Genomic DNA, 25,285 nt, shown 5'->3' with positions numbered 1-25,285 from the left:
AAAAAAAAGTTGTCTCATACTTTTTTTTTTGTAAGCAACATTGATTTGTGCATTGGATCTGCATTATTTATTATAAGAAATGTTCTTTAACCTCCTAAGACCCGAACTCTTCCATGGCATGCATTTTTAATTTCTCTTTGATATTTGGGCTGATGACCCGATGAATGTAAAAACAAAGAATTAGAAGATTTTTTCTTTTTACCTAATTTTTCTTTCTAAGAAAAATGAGAGCCACATATGAGGATATTCGTTTAAAATTTCGATAGAACGGTAGCAGTATAATGTCCTCGTAAGTGGATATCAGGCGCTTGTAGAGCAAAATTGAGTATTTTGGTCTAAATAACCCAAAATGTGATGTTCACATATGTGGACGCCAGGTCCTAGGAGGTCAAAGCTGCATTTTTTTCTAGCCACTTGGTGATGGTGTAACAACCTGTAAATAAAACAGACAAACTTTCAAAATAAAACTAATGAGGGATTTAAATGTTATCATCCAGGACCAACATTTTTCATTTGGCGTGGTGTGTGACCACCAACAGTTTACTTTGTATTCTGATCCCCAGTAAGTCCAGAGGGAAATGTCTCATGGCCTGCTAACTATTCCACTATGGTCAGCATCTAGGTACCACTCTTTTTTTTTTTTTTAAATTTAACAGCGCTAATCAACCTAGAAACAGGTTTGATGCTGCTGCTGTATACTGTAGATATACTAGAATTGAAATGAAGTAGTATTTTTTTCTTTTATTTATTTTTTTTACTTTTTAATAGTTTTTTATATCTTATGTATGTTTATTGTTTAATTCTAATGTACAGCACTTTGTGTAAGCTGTGGTTATTTTAAAGTATTTCATAAATAAAGATGGTATGGTATGGTATGGTAGTTAAACCCAACTCAAAAAGGAAAGATGTGGGCTGAAGAATAAACTGAAAATTGCAAAATTCAGACAAATACTCAGTTTTCAGCAGCCATTAACATTTGTCTGAGTCACTCTGAACACAGGCCCATGAGTCATCCCAGTTTTGTTTTCAGTCTTAATCATTTATATCTAACTATTCAAAGAGAAATTGTCCTTTGAACTGTTTTCATCATGGCCGACTCTGAATCAGCTGCATACGCCTAAATGTTGTCAAACACAACAACAAAAATGGCTACCCATTTAGGGTGTATACATAGATTTTTCAGAATAATAAGCAATCATGCTACACTGTCTCATTAGCAGCCTTAATTTTATGGTAAGTCCACTGCAAATAATCATGTTCAGTGAGCTATGAAAGGACTAGATCCTGGCCATATTTTACAGACTATACTGAGAGTAACTACTGTATGATCTGAAAGGACTGTGTGACTCAGTGTTGCTGGTAGAAATGCACATTATTAAGAAAAAAAACAACAACAACTCAATGATGCTCATTCATTGGGAATAAGTGCCAGTATCAATGAATAAGCATCTTTTCATTTCAGGACAGCTTAAATCCCCCTTCAAAAGGTGTCTTATGAATTATGACCAACGTTTTGTGCAGCATTGTAGAGCTCAGAAGACAAATCCCTTAATTCATTGAGTAATGAAAAGGGTTTGATGCACTACACTCGAGACAATTTCCTTGAAGATTCACAGACTCATCTCGTGAACAACATTTAACTTCACACTTGTCTCTTAGAAACTGCTCTTGAACATTCTCCAGGAAATGCCCCTCCTCCAGCCACTTTATTATACAGAATGTATGTTTGCCTGCTTTTGTAATAGCAATGTGGCTTCTTAGAGCTGCAAGCAACCTGTTGGGAGAAGCTGAGAGGACACATAAGCATACAGCACCCTCCTTACTTGAAGTCCTACCATGTTGGGATATTAATCTTGGAGCAATTAAAACGTAAAGAAATCACTTTTTGAAACTGGCTGTTCAACACCCCCCTCCACCTCCGCACCCTCTCAACAGCATCAAAATAAAAAAAGACTACTGCACAAAGACAGAATAAAACGAGGGATTCAGACATAGACTTTTAACCTCGTCTGAGGGTTCTCTTGCTCAGTTCCACTGTCGCGCATTTAACAATCCTTTAATTGCAGATTACACTGAAGGGATGAATGGCCCCATGAAATTCGTGCATCACCGCCGGGACGCCCTCCTTATTGTGGGCCAGCTGTCGCCACTCTATTAAAGAAGGTTCACTCACTATCGTGTACGCGCAGACACATGCAGCCACTGAGCCATGCGCTGCAAGCATGGAAATCCAGTAATACAGCACTTTTAACCGTGGCAATCTTTAGGGATTCACTCTTTGCGCATATAATAATATACCGCAAATATATAGCCACACGACTGATATTACCACGCTGACTTAACATTATAATCAAGCATTATTATTATTATTTTTATAAAAGTCTCTACAGTATGTACAACTCATGTGCTTGGCTTTTTTAAACACACTGGATACAAATCTCATGACCGATAAACATCCGAAGTAATCCGAAGTCTGTCTTAAAACATGTCAATCCATTGCTCCTCTCTCGGTCTTTTTTGCCATCTTTTCACGCACGCATACAGAATACAGACTGAAGGCTCCGGTGACCCACCTTGACAGCAGAATGTTGCCCACAGGTAAACTCCAACCAGTACAAAACCAGTGCGTTTCCGAGGCTCCATGGTCGCGGCGGAGCACAACTCTTTCTGTAGCCGCTGGAGATGTCAAACTTTGAGGGAGTGCAGCTTTGTCAGACTGCTGGTGCTGCTCTCTCTCGCTCTGTTTCTCTCTCGCTCTCTCTCTCTTTCCCCTTGCCGGATGCTGGAGGAGACGCGCGGGCACGCACGCACACACCCAACGTGTCTTTTTGCGTTTGGGTCTGTTCAAAAGTCACATCGAATTCAGCTCTCTTGTACTCTTTCTGCTGCTCTCACGCGTATTTTTATATCAAACGTCTCGAGCCTGACCCTCGCGCGTTTCCGGTCGATTGCGCGTGCGGTGACGATGACAGCCACCTGTCCGCTAGCTGCTGCTGCGCAATACTTCGTCAAGGTTTGTCCCCTCCAGTCATTTCAGGCTCATCCTCATCTTCTTTATGGATGATGACTAAGGAACCGATGAACGCATAATCTCAACATGCACACATTTCCAAAAGAGGACAGCACGCCCCCACCCAACTTTAAAAAAAAACTTTTTACACACTTTTTTTTTTTTTTGTAATTGATTGACTAAGCGGCTTAGCGTGATTTCACACCCAGTGTAATAAAAGATCTCCTCCTGCATGCCACAGGGATCTAAAACAACTGAGAAACAAATAAACAAGTATAGAAAAGAGCACACATTGAGCAGAGAGCCAAATCTTCTCCTTTTGTCACACTTCCTACAGCTCCTCCTTATTTCTTCTAACACACTGCTCCTTTGCCAGGAATCTGCCACTGAGAAAGTAATACTTTTAGATTGCACCTATGTCGCTGCTGTTTTTATTATTATTACTGTGCGTATTTCATAGCAGGGGAAAGCTTAAATATTCTAATTTAATTGTGAGATTCTTGGTAATACTAGTTCTTCACTGTGCAATACTTTTTGTTTATAGAGTGTTACCAAATAAATGCCAAATAAACAGCTTTAAATGCTTTAAGCTTTAAGTTTAATATAGATCTTTCTAGTTATGTAGCTCTCAATGTGATTCAGTCTATATTCAGTCTATATATCTGTATCCATAAAGTTCTGTCTAGCTCCAAATGGCCATGCCTACACCATCTTTACCCTTTCATTGTCATAGGTCTCAAATTGTCCTCCATAGCACAAGTAGGTGCAAGGTCATATTAGCATAGCGTTCTACATCACAATACAACACATGTCTGAGGGACCCCTTTGAAGTAATCTGTGAAATGACAAAAAGAAGACAGTGAAATTTGAGTTGGAAATAAAGGTAATGAGAGGCAAAGTTGACTTTGAGCTTTGATGCATTAAAAATAATAAGACTACAAACATGTGTACATGAATGAAAACCCAGAAACCTTTTGAAAATTGAATTTCACAGTAAAACAGACATGGCTCAGATCATGTGGAATCATGTGGCTTTTGTTCCCCTATGACTTACTCTGAAATTGTCAGTAATAATTTCAAAGAATATGCAGACTTGTTAGCATTGTTTCAAGGTACAATGAATAATGCAATCTGAGGGTTAGGTTTTAGACCGCAACCACCTGAAAATCATCTTAGACTTGTACTTCAAGCTTGGAGGAGGATCATTGGTCAATAAAACCACCACAAACCATCCTCTGTAGAGTAATTATTGATGTCTGTTCTAGGCTACTGTTCTCGTGCAAAATCATGGACCCCATGAAGAAGGACAGGGACCAAAAAATTTACTCCATTTGTTTTTTCAAGGTTATTACACATATTTTTGGATGATTCTGGTCTGTAGATTCTGTTAACTCCTCACACATGGAGCCATGCTGAGTCTTTAAGACATTCTTTAAAAAGGTATCTCAGCACCTACCAAAAGTTACTTGGCTTTCATTGTTCACTGCTCATTTAGATTTGTTCTAGTGAGTGTCAGTGTTAGGTCTCTCAGTTATACCTTCTTGCACATTACTCTTTTTTAGATTGGAAGAATAAGGTTCTCCCTGTTTTACCAATCAATGTTAATTTAAAAATAATAATAATAATTTTAGTGTTAGTCACTAACCAACATTTTATACCAAGAACATCATCCATGGCATGTCTTTGCAGCAGTGGTGCAGATGATGAATTAGGTTAGATGAACACAGTTTCATTTCAGCATGCACCACTGGTTATGTCTTTAATCAGCATGGCAGCTGTCCAGTCAGGTAAGTCTGGTGCATGTGGCCAATTGTTAAAGCATATTCCATCACGTAATTACTTCTAACGAGGCAGTTGCCTGAGCTTCAGTGTGGTGCTGTCAGTAGGGAGAATAACATCTTCAGGGCACAGGCAGCACACCTTGCATGGCACGACTGTTGTGTTGGGTTGCATGTGCGTGCACTTTGTGTTGCAGCTTGCGTGCAGCATTGCCACCCTGTATAGAGACCTTTCAAGTTGTTGTTTGGTTTGGTGTGATGCACATATGATTGGTTTCCACATCAGTTAGCTTAGTCATTTATGCTACCCCTGCGTTCACTATATTATAGTTCTTTCTTTCCTATTCTTTTCTTCTTAGTCACCCTTTCACCCACCCTCATGTCCTCCAATTTTTTTCATTCTTTTTCCCGCTGCTAATCTGCTATTCCCACTCAATCCCTCTTTAAGCGTGATGTTGTCTTTTTTTCCTAAACAAACTGCAGTCTCTGTCTTCTTCCTCTCTGCTTCCGCTTGTCTCTGTTTTGTACTCTTGAAGCACTGAATGTGAACATCAGATACAGTGATATCCTCAGACCATTACAAGAGAGCCTGCAGCGTTTTTCTTGCTCTCACTATTTACCACACTCTCTCACTGGATTGCCTTATCCACAGTGTAAAAAAATTCCCTTCTTCCCATGCCTCCCCATCGTCGCTTTCTGTCTCCCTAAGGCTTCAATCTGGACACAGTTCTGTGCATATATGATGAGTGCTATCAACTCAAATTAAACACAGGTCCCTTTGGCTGAGCCTGGAGGGTTTGTTACTGGTACTCTGCTCCTATTTGTGTGCTATTCTGTTTCTTTAAAATGCATTGCACTGTAAATAATCAGGTTGCACTGAAGACACAACACATACTGAATACAGTCCTGCATGTGTCTTATAGCTTTAGCAGCTAAAAGTCTGGATATTTACCTCAAGAGCTGGTTCACGAGTTTATTTATACAACTGTTTCGTAACACGATCAACATATTTGCTTAAAACGACCAGTGGTCCCATTGTTGTTTTCTCATTTTTTTAATTGCACCTTAATAAACCATAAAATCTTTTCCATCCAGGATTAGGAAAATGTTTTGTTATATCTTATGTACCCGGTAAAAAAAAATGTCATAATTACTTCTTAAAGTTACATTTTGACCTTTTTCAAGTTTAATAGACCTTAAATAATAGAGACAGCAAACATGTTAGCAAATACTTGTGTATATTTAGCAGGTCTGGAAAAACATTAATTTGCAATTCCTGTGCTCACTCTCCTTCTCACTCTGTTTTGTTCTTCACTAACTCCCAAGGAAAATATCCTATTTGTTGCCCGGAGTGGAAGAGATTAGGTTTTTTTTGTTTGTTTGTTTTCCTTCTTTGTTACAGTTGGAAATGTGGTTTAGAAAGGGCAAATTCACATGTAGAAGAAACTTTAATTACACCTAACCTAACTGCTCCTTGGCGACAAAAAATGAACTGAAAGTTGCTGAAATACTCTACAAAGGACATGCGATGAATATGAGTTATCTTTACATCACTTCTCACTAAATACTTTTAGAAATTAAATATATTAATTTTTGTATAAATGACTTTCACACACAGACAATCTCTTTTACGAATGCAGCATTTTAGCATGACCTTTTCCATACCTAGTACTGATTTATTTAACAGTGAGTAAATGTACCTCTGTGTCATGGTCTACTCCTTGTCATGTCTCTGTGTCTGTCTCCATGTTCTTCTCCCTCTCTGTCATCCTTTATCTTCCCCAGTCTGTTGTGTGTTTCCATGTTTGTATACCCCTGTCTTGGTGTCAAGCCTGTGTGTCCTTGTCTGACTCTTGGTCTGCATGTTACTTCCTGTTTTATTTTGGCAGTCCTTTGTGTCATGTGCATTGTGTTCAGTTTTTGCTTCCCCTGTCTCCTTATGCCTGATTTGTCCTGCGTATGTTTCCATGTGTCTCCACTTAAATCACCCTCATGTGTATATATTGTGTCAGTTACTCCATGTATCCATGTGTCCAGTTCTTAGTGTTTTGTTTAGTTAGTAAAGTGTCTCTTTTTGCCTTTTGTAATCTTGTTGGTTTTTCTCCCAGCCTAAATAAACGGCTTGCTTTTTGTTAAGTCCACTCCTGTCTCTACGCTTCTGCTTTTGAACCCTCTCTCCAACACGATCTGCACACACAGATCATGACACCTCTGTGTGAAGTCCATAACTAATAGCAACCTATTCACCTTCTCACAGCTAACCCCTCTTGAGAAACCTACCTCGTTGCCATGATTTTTCTATAAATTTCTTCACTTTCATATCTCAGTGAGCAGAAAACAGCAAATGCCCTTCACTCAGACTGTCAGTTTTCATGACAGAAGACATGAAAGGTAAAGGTCACGTCGAAATAGGTCTGTGTTTTCTTTGAAAGGTAGGATCACACCTTTAAATGAAGAGGCTGAGGAGTGCAATAGAGTATGTTTTGCAGTCCTTACAAGCTTTTCGTAGTGCTGTAAGTGCTACTGACAATTTATGTCATGAATTCACAAGGCTTGTGTACACACTTACACACACACACACACATGCACACACACAGTAGATGTGATGAAAATATAAGGTCAGCAAGTGGATGGATGAACAGGTCTTTTCCAATACTTTCACCCACAGTGCCAGGGCAACAACCCTGTAATTTCTCAGTGATGTACAACCTGGAATTGTTCCATTAAGAATGGTTGTGAGACTGACCTTGTAGAGAACCTTGTGTGTTTCTGCCTTTTCATTCAGATAAGCTGCAATTCCCAGTGGTGATAACAGATATAAAGCTGAAAATTGAGTCTTTCTTTATGCCAGGAAATTCCCTAGCGTGCCTCTATGATCACCTTTTCAATCTTTTCTTTTTCATTCCTACTGGAATTGTATGTCGGTGTCACAGAAAATAAACTATGCATATCCCAAGTCAGTACTAAGCAGAAAAGAAACCATGAATGTTTCTCAACGAGAGCTTTAATCGTGTATTTCTAAACCTGTCTCACAGTAAAGCAGTGCCTATTGCCTTGAAATGAAATGAAAATACCTGACACATAAAGGTAGGTAAAGCTGAATTTTACTTGTACGGTGTCTGGCTTAGCAATGAATGTTCATTCAGATGGAACGAACCGAGTCGGGATCCCTATGAATATAAAATACTGCATGACAACTTTAGTGAGTCCAAGTGACCCGTGTCCACGAATGTATGTCCGACATTTGTAATTTATCCAACACAGCGGACAAAAGTGAGACTTGTTTATCATTCTCTCATTTCCCTGTTTGGCAATTTTCAGCTTATTGATTTGTGTCTGATTGCTTTCACCTGTGTAAAATCTGTGCTATAGAGTCTTGCCTGTCCTCTTGTCGACTGTCAGATCATTAGTTTGTTAAACACTGCCTGGTAAACATTAACGAGTTAATTCTGCCACTAAGATGAATCTGTTCCTTGCTTTCTGCTACATGGTCAAAGTTACCTTTGGCTGTTTCCTTTGTTACAAGGGGTCATCACCATGAGTAGCTTTGCATATTTGATTTGGCAATTTTCTTTATGCCAGATGCCCTTACTAAAGCAACCCTCAAGAGATTTGTGTCTCCTCCTGGGATCAAATGAGAGATTTTTGACTTTTATTTAATCAACTAAACTTTTCGTCATATGTGTTTTTCACCATTTGTATAAACAACTTATCAAATTGCTCATTTTCAGCTGGGTTTTTCTGTCTTATTCAACTTGTGTCTTGTGGTATTAGTATAGCCAGTTTCCTTAATATTAGCTATACTGACAAAGACAGAGACACAGAGCTCTCCCTAAACACAGACATTTAGAACTTTCTGTTTGTGACAGGCAGCCAATCACAAGATAGTTGGCTGAGAGTGAGGTTTTCCTAAAAGGGAGACAAGCTCAAACACTTTCTTTCTGACAAAGGATGAACTCAGACTTCAGCTGTTGCCAATAAAAAAAGTTAAAAAGGATCATGCAGGGAACTACAAATCATTCAATGTGCTATTCAACAAAGACAATAATCATAATAATATGGAGTTAGAATAAAGCATATTGAGTACCCTTTACGTGCCTTCTTTTCTGTGGCGATCGTGGCTCAAGAGTTGGCAGTTCGTCTTGTAATTGGAAGGTTGCCGGTTCGAGCCCCAGATTGGACAGTCTCGGTCGTTGTGTCCTTGGGCAAGACACTTCACCCACCGCCTACTGGTGATGGCCAGAGGGGCCGATGGCGCGACATGGCAGCCTCGCTTCTGTTAGTCTGCCCCAGGGCAGCTGTGGCTACAACTGTAGCTTGCCTCTACCAGTGTGTGAATATGAGAGTGAATGAATAGTGGAATTGTAAAGCGCTTTGAGGTTCTCAAAAAGCGCTATATAAATGCAATCCATTATTATTCTTTTCAGTTAACTTTTGTTCACATGATTTGTCTAAATTATAACAACAAAAAATGATGTTTCAATCATCCATCCTTTACTATTTATTGATGCTGCTTTTTTTGTTTTTTATATTTTCTATGTTCTTCGAGGTTTTGGTACTTGCAGTATAGATGTAGACAGTATGCCCAGAGAAGGGGGTATGATGTGACAAGCCATCCATGTTAATGCCACAGCAATAAACTGTAAAATGGGTGTGATGATTTGTGGTATGTGCCGTAGCGTATTGATATAAATATTTGGTGTTGCTAATAGCAACTTCAAGTCAATACACTGAACTTCCATTCAGTTTCAGATTCATAGAAACTGACTCAAAATGTGCATAACACAGGCAGTGTCATGGACAGAGCAAGCCTGGGATTAATTGCTCAAGTCCCACACCATTGTTGGTTTTTTTTTTTTTTTTTGCATGATTCATTGTTGATAATAATCCTTTATTACCACAAGATTGGCCACGTTTCTCATTGGCTTTAAGATTGGCTGTCCCTTGCAAATAGAAAATTTAAACAAGTGGTTGGAGATGCAATGCTAACAGCCAGAACTATATGCTTAAAATGACCATGTTAAGGTCATCTGCTTTTGGTGATATCATGCAGATCCAGAAGTACAGAAAATAAGGAAAGACAAAGGTATATTTTAAAGTGCTTTGGTGGGTTTCAGTTTTTTAAACACAAATAACTGACGCCACCTCTCATACAGTTTAGTTGTCTTGAATTATTAATTTCCCAGCAGCTCTAAAGAAAGCAAGTACATGAAATATGTTTTTGGCTGGAAAGAAGAGCTCCGTTCAAAATATTTTGGGTGTCTCGCATACGGTCAAAGATTTTTCTCCATTGAAAGAGCTGAAAGCTTGTTTATTTGTATGCAATCCTGAGGGGCTTGCACCCTCCTCTGTCACAGTCTATCTGTGTCACACACACACACACCTGTCTTCCTGAGTCAGATCTGTAGCTATGAATAATGGAAGAGTGGGCTGAGGTCAGACTGTTCAAGTGCAGGGGAAAGAGGGGAGACTCTTGCTTAAGCATCCCAGTCATATTTAATAAGTCAGAGAACAAACTCATCTTCCAAAAACTAGGCCAAATCACGCAACAATACGATATCGCCTTAGACTGCCACTTGTAACATCTGGGTGACTAAAAATGTAAGAAAGTTACCACCATTATAAAGTTACAGTTGGTGGTTCAAATACACACCCAGTCAGCTGGGAGAACAAGTTCTGGGGAGATTTAAGGTCACTGTCTCCTCGTGTAATTACTAATGATGACGATGGTGATGATAATATGCCCTTGTGCAGAGCTCATCTGATGAGGACTGACACAGCACCTCACCATTTTTTCTTGGGGGGTGAGGGGGTCTCTAGGGTTGATGCTAAACCATGGCATCAACCCATCCATCCAGCTATCCTTTTCCTCCTGCTTATCTAGGGTTTGGTCGAGGTGGCAACACCCTAAGCAGCTATCAGACATCCCTCTATATTATATCAAGTGATTTTATTTTACTAACTTATTATAGTCTATGTACAGTGTCTTAAATTGTAAATTGTATCTGTTGCATTATTATGTAGGCAAATTGGAAAGCAAAAAATGAACCCTTTTAGAAACTGTTTCTCAGCCATTGTTGCTCAACGCTAATTCCACCACATTGTTGAACAAAGACTACTGCTGTTCTGCAGAGACCGTCATGTGTGCCTTTGTGACAAAAAATGGATGTCTGCTGCCACTTAGTGTATATACTGTGTCATTACAACCAATAACACATTCTAGTGCACACTGAAGCTGTTGGGTGCAGTTTACAGTGCTAGATTACCATCTAGCGGACACTATGGGTACCAGACATCTATTTTTATTATTATTATTATCATTACTACTACTAATCATTTTACCATATTTATATATATATCAATTTAACACTTTATTCTACCTGTTCAGCATGTGTGGGTGTCGCAAAAAAGGACGTAGAAATAGTGGTATTCAATTTTTTCTTTATTCTGATCATCATTACAGAACATACAATAATCAACAAAGTGCATGTGACACATAAAACAGCTCAATATTCATGGAGTGACATTGTGCATTTTGTTGCATGTATAATTACTTTTACATTTATACAAACAAAGATGTTCAAATCATACACGCTACCTTAACCTGTTTATTGCTTATACTCCTCTGCACCCCTCTACATGCATTTCACAGCAAAGGACAAGTTGCATCTAGAGCATTACAGTCTCCAGTAGTTATTACAGGCTGCAAACCATGTTGTAGGGAGGTAAAAGTTTGTTGCCCGGGCTTGTCTCTACAATAGAAAGATACAATATGAATGTTTCATTGAGCTTTATCAATAAATCATAGTTAAAGACAGACTGGAAACCAAGAACGAACTGTTGGATAGTATTCATGAGTTTGAGTGTGCGCCTTCATGAAGGTGTGCTGAGGTACATCTGCAAAGCAGGGGTGAAGATAAGGATAGTTCCCAGGATTGACACTGTTAGGAAGGCCCACAGGAAAATTCTGTCCAGCACCTGAGCCACAAATTTCCAGTCTTGTACAACCTGATGAAACAAAGAGAGACACAGAAACACAAAAGTACACAGGTGTGAGTCTGTGTTGGCGCCAAACATTTTTTTCACAGTAAAACATCCCTCATTAGGGACATGTAAATGACTCTGTGCCACTTCTGTAACAGTAAACAGATGATGTAACACGCATCCAACCCAATTCGTCCCACATCTAGTCTCCCGTTTGGCCACGCCCACCTCTCTTATAAAGTGCTCCTTTTTGATATGACGGCTGATGTAGCGAACGGAATTTGTGGCTTTCTCCAGCATTGCCAACCAAGCTTGGTTTTCATCCTCCTTCCCTCCATGGGGGCCTCTCTGCTGACCGCCACAGTGCCCAGGAACGCCCCTCCTACCCGCACCTCGACGGGGCTTCAGCTCTGGGCTTAGCATCTCAATGTCTGGGAAGTGGTATCTGCAGATAATGACACTAAATCTGTTATTTTATTTCTTTTATTTTGCATGTGTAGCTGCTAACTGAAACTGTTAGGTTTCGAAGGTTAGTTGGAAATTTTATAACTAACTCTCTTAACTAATATTTGTTTAACTAAAGCTGATCTTTGTTACCTGTCTGTGTGTCCCCTCATGCAAAGGAGTCTGGGCAGTCTCTGAAGAAAGAGGCTCTTTACCCAGGGTGCCATGGGGTGATAGGTGGCAGAGGAGCGATGGTGGACGTTAATCACAAAGACAGTGACAATAATGGAGAATGTGACAAAGATCATGATGAAGAGCAGGTACTCTCCAATTAGTGGGATCACCTGTAAATGTAAAGATGAGACAGGTATTCAGCTGTGTACAAACATCAGTAATACTTCCATCCATCCAGCTATCTTTTTTCTTCCACTTATCTGGGGCTCTGTCAAGGTGGCAACAGCCTAAGCAGATACCAGACCTCCCTCTCCCGAACCACCTCCTCCAGCTACCTCCTCCAGCTTATCCAGGGGAGCACCAAAGTATATCCTGGGTCTACCCCGGGTCCGTCCCCAGTAGGACATCCCCAGCTGTAAATGTCATTCTTTCGATCACTAACCAAAGCTCGTGACCATAGGTGAGGGTGTGGACGCAGGTCGACCAGTAAATCAAGAGCGCCCCTAAACTATCTTTTCACCACTTTGGACTGGTGCAGCATCCATATAACTGCAGCAGTGGCCCCAATCTGTCCGTTACTTCCCCATTATCATTACTCATGAACAAGACTGTAGGATAGTTCCTCCACTCACTAATCAGCAAAATTTGGAATATTAGCCAAATTTAAAGAAAAATTTATGTCATGTAGTAGTGGTTTAAGAGACCTGAGTTTGTTTCACTGGCTTTTTAGGATGCACTGTATATAACATAAATAAATTCTTTTGATTCCTTGTGGTAGAATTTACTTTTTCTCATGTACTCTGCAGAAGATTACAAGTCTTTTGTGCATTATGTTTGAAAAGACCTCTGCTCAGGCTCGTGGCTACTAAATGACTGGAATTACGTGACATCATATAACTCAGTGTACCTCCTAGACTCCAAGATGTATAAGTCGTTTCACCTTAGCAACTCTATCAGGAGATTCAAGGAGCTGTTAATGAAGCAGAGACTGTACCCACCCACATGTTTCAGAGAAGAGCTATAGTTTAACACTGTAAGATGCCAGTGTAGATGTTTAAAATACAATTTCATGCCTTTTTTTTTTCTTTTTTTGCTGTCATGGATGAAATTTGTTTATATTTAACAAAAATTGCTTTAAAAATATTTAATGATGAACAAAGTGCATTTCTGATGTGTTTCAAAGCTTGTTAAATATAGATTTTATTCATTTGCAAAAAAATACTAATTAGTCTAATACATTTAAAAAGCATGGTACACATTTTAAGAACTTTTATAGCATTTCTACTTACTTCTTGTTTAAACTATCCTCTGTAATAACATATTAACCCTGAATAAAACATTCAGGCAACATTATAATAGTCTATGAAATATGCCTCGTAGTGGGCTACAGACTGAAAAGTCATTGATTCTGTCATTGCCTTTGAAAGTAGTTTTTTCTGAAGGCTTTTTTGTTTTTCTCTGCTGCTTGGTTAATAGAGCTGACATGCAGTTCAAACAGCAGGTAATTGAGAAGGTTGGGGTTGTGCTCCATTTTAATTAGAGCATGCTGTAATTAAGATTGTAGTTAGGATAACTGAACACAGAAGAAAGAAAAATGGATTCAAAAATAAATAAATAATAATCATAATATAAGCCCAGTAAAAACTTGACTATGGAGAAACACTGACATAGATTACCCACCTTTGAGGATGAAGGGATAATTTCTTCTATGACCAGCAGGAACACAGTGAGCGATACCAGCACCGATGTTGAAAGTGAAAGTTTCTCTCCTTCGTCTGATGGCAAATAGAATACCAGCACAGTAAGGAAGGACAGGCCAAGGCAGGGGATGATGAGGAAGAGGGTGTAGAACAAGGGCAACCTTTTAAGGATGAAGGAGTATGTGACAAATGGATACCAGTAAACCCCATCCCTCCTACTTCCCTTTACTCCAGTGGCATTGAGGATCTCCCATTCGCCATTATCAAAGAAGTCTTTACGATCCACGTAGTGGTCCACCAGGACAAGATCCACCATATTTCCATCATAAGTCCAGGAACCGAACTTCATGGAGCAGTTCTGTCGGTCAAAGGGGAAGAAGGTGACATCCATGGTGCAGGACGACTTATAGCTGGCGGGTGGAGTCCATGTTATGGTGCCATCCCAGCGCACAATGGCTTTAGTCATCAGTGAACCTTCAAAGCGACCATCAGCACTGGGAGAAAATGGAAAGAAATGGAAAAGAGAGAGGAAAAAAGGCTGAAGTCACAAAAGTGAGGCAAGGGAGGCAAAAAACAAAGCCACTGAGCAATGCCTCAGAATGTGGTACCAATGTGTGTAGAGTGTTGTGCAACTCACTTTTCATACAGAACAATATCAGGCAGCCATATTGTCTCCGAAGGCACTCTGATAGAGGTAATGCCCCCATAATCATCAGGGTTCCACTTCAGCTTCACATCAACCCACTCCTATAAAAACACAAACAATACCACAATGACCCACTGATACATTAAGCCTACAAGCTAAGTGCATGCAGTTTCTGCACACATGGTACTGTCCATGGTACCATCCATGCGCAGCACCATGGACAGCACCAGGCAGGTCGCTCAGCAGGAATGGAACGGACACTAGAATATGTTTTCCACCAGTATACTTCTCCTTATTTTTAAGGAGAAGTATACTGGTGATTTTACTTGCAAATACAATCTAAGATTATTTATTTTTTGCCCTTGTCATTGTGGTTTAAAAAAACGACTTTCTATTTCTATCAAGAGCTCACTCGCAGAATTTTTACTAAATAATTTATAATTAGAATAATTAACACTAAAGAAACTGTACAATGCGGCAGATATAAAGTAATGTTTACAATCAGGTGTAAACAGTAATAAGAATGGGACCAATTCTTAATACTTTTTTGCTGTTCTTTTGCTGATCTGACGTCTGATATCTCTTGTAGAAAGTAACACTAGTGTGAGACATTTTAAAGGATGGATTGGGAATCATTAAAAGGTTATTACTGAAAGGCTGAAAATAAAAAAAAGGCAAAAGCAGTATGTAAAGGTTAAAGCTACCCCCATCTATTATATATCTATGCATGTTTATTATCTTTATCTATTATACATCTTGTGTCAGCCAATTTACTATTGACCAAGGCCAGAGATGTATTGTTCCGTGAGTCCGACACAGGTTTCAAAAGATCATCTCTTGCTGTAGTGCAGTCATTCAGGATCCAGCCTCCTCTTAAATGGACTTTGAACCTCTCCAAATGTAATAAAATATACAAAAGCAAAATTTAACAGTGTGTTAAAGATGGGCACATTTCTTGCCTCTCCTCACAATGTGCCTCTGGAAATATGCGTAAATGGAAAATGTTTTATTGAGATTCATGTGCTCAAGTTTTATTGTCTTTTAAAAATAATAATAATAAATCGATAATTACTCCATAATAATCATTATTTTATATATACACAATGGTACATTTATGCCTTTATTTAATCATGTAGTCTCATTCATTTATATCTTCTTGTCCATGGACACCAAAAAAAACCCTTATCAAAATGTGAATAATAACAGTAAAAATTAGCTTACTGAAAATTAAAGATCCTATAATTTGTAAGCAGTAGAGCTAGTATTCACCTGCCAGAGCCAAACATTTGTAGTCATTAGCTGGTTCTTTTCATCCTGCAAGACAAAAAAAGAATAAAATACCAAGTTCATTATTTATAAATCTACTTACTTGAAATGATAAATGAAGATAATGAGGAGGTGAGCAGCAAACCCAAAGCTGGAGACAAAAAGCTGAGTGGCATTGAAGAAAGGACATAAGCCTAAAAAGGTTGATGGGTTAATTGCTTCTTCAGCTTCCTACTTAATAAGTGCAGTGGAACAGCTTTTGGGGTCTCGCACATATTTTAGAGTTTCTCACTTTTGAGTACAAACAATATTAGACAAAAAAAAAAAGAGATAGGTTACTCCAAATGACACTTTCACTTGGAAAATAGTATATAATAAAGACATGGTTTACTATTCCTGCAATCTTACTCCTATCTTGTGCTATACAAAATAATGAAACCCACTGTATAAAAACACATTTGAGAGGGTGGTAGAGGATTACCAGGAGAAGGTCAAAGACAGAATACATTCCATGTGGAGTTTGAGAGCAGAAAAAGTATAAAGTATTAAGAAAGATGAAAATCTATGAAATCGATTTTGTCTACTCTCGTGAGCTTGTGAGGCATACCTGACTGCAACATTTAATTAATTTGGTATAAATATTTGCAGTTTAGACAGAAAACCAGAAGATGGCACTCTTCTAAATGTTATCTTTTCAGGGAGAAGTACAAATGTGAACTGCTGATGTAGTAAAACTGTTGCCCTCTTTAGACTTGGGACAAGCAGCTTTGTGAGCACATACTTGTGTGAATAATAAATGAAATCTGATTCCTCTCAGCTTGATGGCCTCATTACTTCCTCTCCCACTGCATGTACAAGTCCACTTTGGACTTCACTTTTAGTCTTTCTTCTTCTCTCTTTGTTGTTACTCTCTCTTCCTTTTGAGGTCCTTTAAATCCCTCTCGACACCCTTCTCCTTGTTTATCCTCACTGAAGGCTTCATCTCTACAATAATTTGTTTTTTACCTCCATATATAACATTTACACCTATTGTAAGCTCCATCTGTCTATTGCCTTGCTTACCTATCTTCTAGTTCTCCTGCTGCTGTCTCTCCTCTTTTCTTATTTCCACACACTCCTCTCTCTTGTTCCTGTGAATAACCCATTTCTCCTCAGACGATTATAACAGGATTGTATTAACCATATTACATATTAATCTATGTTAATTTATGCAGAGTCACAGACACAGCTGTGTATTCACCTGAATCTACTTTGCTCAAGAATTTGATCAATACCAACTGACAAAATTACCCAAATCCTTGTAATTGTGACCTAATATTATATAAAAATATTGGGTAGAGTAAGCAGTGTCAACAAGCAGAGGCAATGTATAGAGCAATTTAACTAACTTGGCATTACTATACACACTGTATACCTCCTGCAGGTTTATGGATGTGCATGTTATTTCCTCACCACATCAACCAGCTGTGAGATCTTTAGTCCAAAGCGTACAGTGATGGTGTCATTGGCGTGCTGAACAGGCTGCACCCACTTCTGGTAACCTCTGAAAAGGTTCCTCAGCAGAGAATCCTCCAACTCTGCCAGCGACACAAAATCTTCCTGGACTGGAAGGAGGGGGAGAAGGTAGTAGGGATAAGGCCAGAAAGGAAAAATGTAAGACTGTTGTACGTCGTAAAAAGCAGGAGCAGCTGCCACACACTTGTAAAGGAATAGATGTGCTTCTGGAATCAATGCAGATCACTACACACATCACATAAACCTTTTGTGTCACTATTTATGGGGTAAAACTGTGGAATAGTTTTACTATAGATCTACAGCAATGCTCACGAATTAGTAAGTTCATGAAAATACTTCGAAAACTGATTTTGGAAGAATATGATACCGATAAAGATGATCACCCATTGTATGTATAAAAATATCAAATTATATCCAAATTATATCAATCACGGTAGCCATGTTTATATAGGTTCTCCTCGTGTATTGTGTGGAGTATGTGATGATGGGAATTAGGTGAATTATGTGGGATCAATAAGATGTTGAGCAGGGGTAGGAATTAATAAGTATGTTCATACTTCTTCCTACTCCTTTTCAGACCAAACAGTGTTACATTATGTCAGACGATTTTGTTTTATTTCATTATATTTTTTTTTTGTTTATCTGAACACATACGTGTGTGTGTGTGTGTATATCTACATATATATTCGTATCTGTAAATGAAAATATATGTAGTGTGTATATATTGTTTTTTTGTTTTATATGTCTGAAACAAATAAAGATACAATACAATACAACAATAATTACTCATATTTCACACAGACTGTACCTGAACTTAACATTTGACCCCCCCCCCCCCCCCCTCTCCTTTTGATGTGTGTAAGTACAATGATTAAACTCAGCTCTTTATTTACCTAAATTAAGGTCATTTACACTCAGTGATTTCACATTCTTTTGACCATTGTGGCTTTCAATGCTGCTCTTCTAACATGCTGTTTCATTACTGTGCAGCTGTGCAAACCTTTTACTGTATAAGACACCGCCACACTAGCAGCTTAGTAAGGCTCAAAATGATGGTGGTAATATGATGATATTTAACAGGTTTCATTTTTACAGTGTTCACATTTACACACTAACACGTCATAGCAAGTTTAGCACTTGGAATCATTTCCAGATATTTTATTTCCTTAATTGTCAAATTACTTTTGAGCCTCTGAAAATAGAGGCCTATGTGTAAAAATGGCTGTCATGGGCTAGCAAGTTAATTTAACACTTGTGTGAGACCCTCTGAATTAATCCACTGTGGTGGCAAAATTATATATAAAAATGTCAAAGGCCCAAACTTTGTTGACCTCATTGTACATCATAAAGTGCATTACTTAAAAGTAAAACTAGTTGAACCTCTAAACAGATGGCTACTTACCTCATATACACTCAACATTCATGTGCAAAACAGATCTGCACATAACTGTCACACTTTTCCAAGTTTTACATGTTTAAGTTATGCATGAACGAGCTCTACCACATGTCTCCGGAGTCTCAAAAATAAGTGGGATAAAAAATTAAGTCAGGGCCTTAGAGTCAGGCATGAACACACAGTCAGCCTCGGACTGACAGCTGGTCATGGCCGAGCGAATGCATCTAAGCTCCCAAGGCTGACAAGATGATCATACTGACATGATCACCTCAGACAGAACAATCGCCAGGGGAAACAAAAAGAGCTCAGAGCGCTTTGTGCAGTCAGGCACAAGACATAATAGCCAGTTAAAGAGTGACGCTCATGCTGAACAGGAAACAGTGCAATGAAGGAACAGTGCATTCATTTCAACAAGCTGGGAGATGTTTTTTTTTTTTTTAGGTAAACAGTTATAGAGGAGAACATGCAAGATTATGATGTGAATTTCAGTTTAGTTCATCTTTGCTAAAATATACATGTATGAGTTTGAAACCTAGACTGAGTAGAAAAAAACTACTCTTTGTGTGTAACTAAGATGCAAATGACAGCAGCATCCGTTGGACGCTCAGAGCATTATGTGGTATTTGTACTTGAGAGTCACACAAGAGCCTCCCACAGTAACTCTGTGGCTTTATCAGCTCAAAGCTTGGAGCAATTGTCTGCATAAGAGCCCGATATTTGGCACAGCCTATGGTAGTGTTGCAACAGAAGCTGATAGACAGAAAAGAGAAGTTTGAATCAACAGCCTCTAAAATGAGAGGAATGCTGCAGAGGAGTGGAGAGTGCTGATAAGAGAAAGAGTGAGACAGAGTGACCCAAAGCAATTCCCTCTAGAATATAAGAGAGACAGAAACAGGGGGAAGGGGAGAGGTTGCTACAGAAGGGTACACTAACTGGGGCAAGGGGAATGAGAACAGGCAGAAAAAAAGATAGAAGTGAGAAAACAAACTCCCACTTCCACTTGCATCTTAATGCAGCGACATTGCTCTCTGCTAAGCAATGCAATCTTCTTTTCGTCCTACATTTTGGTATACAGTCGTGATATAATATTTTAGCTGGAGAGGGAGATAAGAAGGGCATCCCTATTTATATAATTATTAATAAATAATATAGGAAACTAGGTTTATTTTAGATTGCATTTAAAATGTAATCTGCAATAATTTATTCTGTTTTTGGCTTTTTGGGAGGGCTATGGTAAATAATGATCTAGTGGCCACAATAATTCGAGCCAAAATGACTTAGCAAGCAAGAACAGCCTTGTAATGAAAGATGACTAGAGACCTGACAGTTGCAATAACAAAAGTTCAGAAGTCCTGAAGTGAAGAGAAAACCTGCCAGAATGACAACGCTTTCAACAGCTCAAGCTTTTATGGTAGAATACCTAGACAGAAGTCACTTGAGTAAAAGAGACTTGTGAGACTGTCAACTCTTTTTATTTTATTTGGTCTTACAAACTTGGTTTCTAACCAGATACTTACTCTAGATTTCATTACATTGGCCTCTAGTAATTCTCTGCAGAATCTTGGAGTCCATTTTGACCGGGACATGTCCTTCAACATGCATATTAAGCTAATATGTAGGACTGCTTTCTTGTATTTGTGCAATATCTATAAAAGAAACAGACTGAGTGGGTCTGAAAGACAAACGGAACTATTTCAGCAGAACTCCAAGCTCCAAGCTCACTCCATGCTTTATTGACTCCCTTGTTGATTCCTTATCAATCATCTCTGAGCCAGAACACAATAAAGAAAATGAGGAAAATGAAAGGCTTGTATATGACTATGCATGCTGGCACTGGTAAAAATAATAAAAGCTTGGAGTCATATCATTCAGATTAATTAGAAAATCTGGAAATGGTTTTCTACTCCCATCCCTACTCATTATCTGGTGGGTACAATCCATGCAATTAACTGTACTGTAGGAATGTGTCTCTGTGTCACGGACAGAGAAATGGGTGAAAGAATAGCAATGATTGCAGCCAAATGCAGAGAGGTCCTTGAAGAAGTTCTGAAATGTAAATACCTCATGAAGTGGTGATGCTGAAACTTAAAGCATGACAGTGAAGTGAAGCATCCAGCTAGGTCAACACTTGCATGGCTTCAGGACAGGTTTCTCATCATTAACCCTACCAAGAGTCTAAACCTAACCCTATGCAATATTTGTAGAAAGACTAAAAGATGAGAGTTTACAGATGCTTCCCATTTAATATAATGGTGCCTGAGAAGAACACCTTGGAAGTATTTCAATAAATTGCCCCAGTTCAGACATGTCCTGTAGAGACTTACCTGTACAGACTCAAAGCTGCCATTGAATCTATAAGGATATGAATGAACATTCTGAATGTTTGTACATATAACAGATATAAATTTGCTTTTTTTTTTTTAAAAATTATGCAAACATTTGATAGTTATTGGTCATCAATTGAGGGAAAAAACATGCAAAGGACAAAAAAAATACAGTGTGGGTAAAATGTGAAGGGTGTGTGTGCGTGCATGCATGTGTGTGTGTGTGTGTGTGTGTGTGCATGGACACAAATATACCGTGTATTTTTTTCATTTTTAGATTCCTCTTGTTCTCTGTTGGGTGTGCTGCCATAAGTTAAAGCACATGCTGTGTTCATACGCAGACAGATTACCTACTATTGCATCAGATCCGCTCTCAGTTTGTAAAGACTTGAAATGGGGCAACAACACACTCAGCTGAATCCATCTATCTCCCATCACAACAGGAAGCAGCCCATCTCGAGATTCTCATCAACAAAAACCCAGGAGCCCCTGTAGTCAAACACCACAGGGATGGATTCCTCTACAAGGGCCAACGCCCTCCCTCAGAGAGACGCTTACTGACCCTGCACTATGTGAGTGTGTGCATATTTGACTGAGCAAAGGTAAAGAGGAAAGTATTGATCAGAACACACACACTGTGATGGTTGGAAGGATGCGGTTGCTTCTCTGTGGGGAAATTATAATGCATTAGGTCAAATGTGTGTGTGTGTGTGTGTGTGTGTGTGTGTGTGTGTGTGTGTGTGTGTGTGTGTGTGTCTGAGAGAGTAAAAGAGATTTGTTGATGATTGATAGAGACAAAGGAGTGACCCAGCATGCAAACATGCACCCTGCCTCCTCCTCAATTTGAAGCACCCCATGGGTGACAACTGGTATGATCACCTTGACGTGACTACCATCTGTTCACATAGAGCGACAGCAGGATGCACCACTGCGAGGGGTAATATGAGAGAAGGAAACTGGAGGGGAACATCTTTTTTGGTCACACACCAGTGCATATGAACAACACTTTAACTTTATATTCTAACTCCACTGTCACTGTTTCAGTCTCAGCAAGTTGACAGAGGTTTTGATGTTTATTGGTCTGTCTGTGTGTCAACAGAATTATGCAAAAACAGTCAAGCTGAACCTCTTAACATTCACCAGGTCACTCATGACATATATGGTAATCACTAGGATTTTCGGGGGGGGGGGGGGGGGGGGGGTAATTCACATACTAAAGAATCATATTTAAAGAAACTACAGGTTGTATCACTTAACCACTAGGGGACTAATGAAGTATTATCTTTTCATTGTTATAATAATGGAAAAGTAGGAAGCGAGCTTTGAATGCTGAGGGGTAATTTCAGCATTTCCCCTTATCCATGAAAAGTGATTTAAGTGACTCTAAATGTCGCATGGCTGTTGGTGCCAGACAGGCAGGTCTGAGTAGTTCAGAAACTGCTGATCTACAGGGAAGGTTTACAGAGGATGGTATGAAAAAGATAAAATATCCCGTGAGCAGCAGTTCTCGGAGTAAAACTGCCAAGCTGACAGGAAAGCAACAGTAACTCAACTAACCATTCATTACAACCAAAGTATGCAAAGAGCATCTTATAATATACTTTCTTGGCACACTTTGAGCATCATTTAAACACTATGTCCTTCCTAAACATTGTTGCTGACTGCATTCATACCTCTATCGCCACAGTGTACCCATTGCGTCCTGTCATAGAACCCTCCAACGCATAGTGAGAGCTGCAGAGAGGATCATTGGTGTCTCTCTCCCCTCCCTCCAGGACATTTACAGCACCCGTCTCACTAAAAAAGCCCTTTGCATAGCGGCTGATCCCACGCACCCAATGCAAAGCTTCTTCAAGCTGCTGCCGTCGGGGAGGAGACTGCGGAGTCTCCAGGCCAGGACCAGCAGGCTGAAGGACAGCTTCATCCATCAGGCTGTCAGGAAGCTTAACTCCCTCCCGATTCTGCCCCCTCTCCCCTCTCTCCTCCACGGTCTCACTGAACTCTGTCACACACACACAAACACACACACTCTCTGACTCACTCACTGGCCTGCACCAGTTACCAGTCACTTTGTGGAGCAGTGGACTGCCATTACCTCATAAGACTTTGTTGTTACACTTTCTCTTACCGTACACTACTAAATCTCCATTTGCACTATTTGCCTATTTGCACTACTCTGCCTGGTTTACACTCAATGTCACTTACCCATTATATTGTATATTGTATAGCTTTCTTGTTATATGTAAAATTGTATTTATTTAAATTTTTACTTTTTAATTATTTTACTTGCATTTTTAATCACTTTTATATTTAAATATATTTAAATGTTCATTTGCTATTTATCTAGGGATTGAGAGTAACGCAATTTCTATTCTCTGTATGTCCTGTACATGTGGCAGAATCGACAAATAAAGTTGACTTTGACTTTGACTTTGATTTTCTGATGGTTTCTTCCAGCAGGATAATGTGCCACGTCACAAAGTTCATACATCGGATCTCATTCCACCTTTGTTATATAATGGAATGGGAGATTCACATTTTTGATGCGCAACTGACATATCTGCAGCATGTAATAGATGCTATAATGTCAGTATGAGCCAAAATCTCTGAAGAAAGCTTCCAGCACCTTGTCCGTCTAAACCATGAAGTATTAAGGCAAAAGGTCAAGGCCACTGAGATGAAGTGGATTTACACAGGCATGTGCACAAACACACAAACAGATAAACAACTTTAGATTGTTAATTTGTGTCTGCGTGTTAAAGTAATATCTGCCCACGCTCACACACACACATGACAGCAGGAAGAAGAGACAGCAGTTTGATCGTGGACTTCTGTTCTGCCATCTCTGTGTCACAGTATTTTGCTCAATATATTTCATATCAAATTCTATGAGCCATAGCCCGCTCACGGCTTTATTATGTAAGGGAATTCTTCTCTCCCATTGCTGTGAATATGTATTGTATTTATACCGTCCCTTATTGTTCTACTGTAGTGTTATAAAGCCCATTCTTAGTCACACATCCCAAGGGGGGGCGCTGTGAACTCACTCTTTAATAAATCATAAACATGCTCTTTCACCTGACCCCATCGTTTTGTCCTGCGCCCTGATTAAAAACTATAATCATATTTAAACTACATAGCATGATCGCCTCTTTTTAAAACACCTTTCTCACTGGGCAGAGCCGTGGCACGTTAGCCAATTAGTGTGAATATTGAGGATATAACGTGTTTCGATTTAACTAGACGCAATTCTCCTGCTCAATCTTCTGTCAGTTTGAGCTTTTGTTTTGTACAAATTAGATTTTCTGTCCTGACAGTTGTGCAGCTTCAGCAGTTTAAAGACGAGTGTTTCCAGATTCTTACCTTGCATCGTAGCTTTCCCAAGAGCCACGCAGAACCACAACACCGCAACCGCAAACTTCATCTTTCCTCCTGTCATCAACGAGACCGAGTGGATATTTCCACAGCGAAGATCAAATTATCTGACTGTTCATCCCTGCATGCATCTCAGCAGCCAAGTGGGACCTCCGGAGTGTCACCGCCGTGATGTGCAGTTTAAATAATGAAGGACGGTCGGTTGTTGGTGGCTTTGTACAACACGCACCGCCTTCACGCTGCGAAACACCACCTTGTGTCGAATATGTGTGTGTGTGTGTGTGTGTGTGTGTGTGTGTGTGTGTGTGTGTGTGTGTGTGTGTGTGTGTGTGTTTTGTTTTTTTTCCTTGTCTTGGTTCTGTCGCCTGTTGGGTTTCTCTGCACCTTCTTTTCGTGCGTGTCCCGTCGCAGAGATGGATCCTGCCCGAGCCGAGATGGGCTGAGGGCGGGACAGAAGAGGGCTGGCTTGTCATACTGTGGGATGTAGGGGGGAGGACAGATCTGGTCCCCAATCAGAGAAAAAAATAAAGAAATAAAAAATAAAATACATTTCTGTGTGAGCAGTACTAGCCTCTATGATTAGGAAATTACATGCATGGTCTTATTATTAATGTTAAATATTCCAAAGTAGTGCAGCTCAGTGCAATTCGACACTCGTCAAATACGAATGATG

General features: G+C 39.4%; 2 protein-coding genes across 2 annotated transcripts in view; both read right to left on the bottom strand.

Moving 5' to 3' along the window:
• LOC147328449 (neuronal acetylcholine receptor subunit alpha-7-like) overlaps positions 1–2,927 on the bottom strand; it is a 48,124-nt gene extending 45,197 nt beyond the window's left edge. The window contains exon 1 of the mRNA XM_086296827.1: positions 2,574–2,927. Coding sequence (XP_086152953.1) covers positions 2,574–2,643 — 70 coding nt within the window. The 5' untranslated portion in view covers positions 2,644–2,927. The remainder of the gene's footprint in view (positions 1–2,573) is intronic.
• An 8,285-nt stretch (positions 2,928–11,212) lies between these two features.
• On the bottom strand, positions 11,213–25,040 carry LOC147328448 (neuronal acetylcholine receptor subunit non-alpha-3-like). Its single transcript, XM_086296828.1, has 8 exons — positions 24,601–25,040; positions 17,455–17,606; positions 16,006–16,050; positions 14,728–14,837; positions 14,071–14,584; positions 12,370–12,560; positions 12,001–12,217; positions 11,213–11,796 (listed from the first exon to the last, which is right to left on the bottom strand). Exons 1-8 carry the CDS (start codon positions 24,674–24,676, stop codon positions 11,662–11,664), a joined length of 1,440 nt encoding a protein of 479 aa, XP_086152954.1. The 5' UTR covers positions 24,677–25,040; the 3' UTR covers positions 11,213–11,661.
• Between the last annotated feature and the right edge of the window lie 245 nt (positions 25,041–25,285).

The sequence above is a fragment of the Aulonocara sp. 'chitande type north' Nkhata Bay genome, linkage group LG6 (genome assembly GCF_057382095.1).
Source record: "Aulonocara sp. 'chitande type north' Nkhata Bay isolate Kocher_YH1m ecotype deep benthic linkage group LG6, A_spYH_male_GT1.1, whole genome shotgun sequence".
In the NCBI taxonomy this organism is placed as follows: Eukaryota; Metazoa; Chordata; class Actinopteri; order Cichliformes; family Cichlidae; genus Aulonocara; species Aulonocara sp. 'chitande type north' Nkhata Bay.
This window is presented reverse-complemented; position numbering and strand designations above follow the sequence as displayed.

Excerpts from the sequence above, each read along its gene's own strand:
- LOC147328448 (XM_086296828.1), bottom strand. The coding sequence starts at position 24,676 with ATGACAGGAGGAAAGATGAAGTTTGCGGTTGCGGTGTTGTGGTTCTGC. Across the intron at positions 14,585-14,727 it reads GATATTGTTCTGTATGAAAA|TGCTGATGGTCGCTTTGAAG; the intron begins GTGAGTTGCACA and ends ATTTTCTCCCAG. Across the intron at positions 11,797-12,000 it reads AGGAGCACTTTATAAGAGAG|GTTGTACAAGACTGGAAATT; the intron begins GTGGGCGTGGCC and ends TTGTTTCATCAG.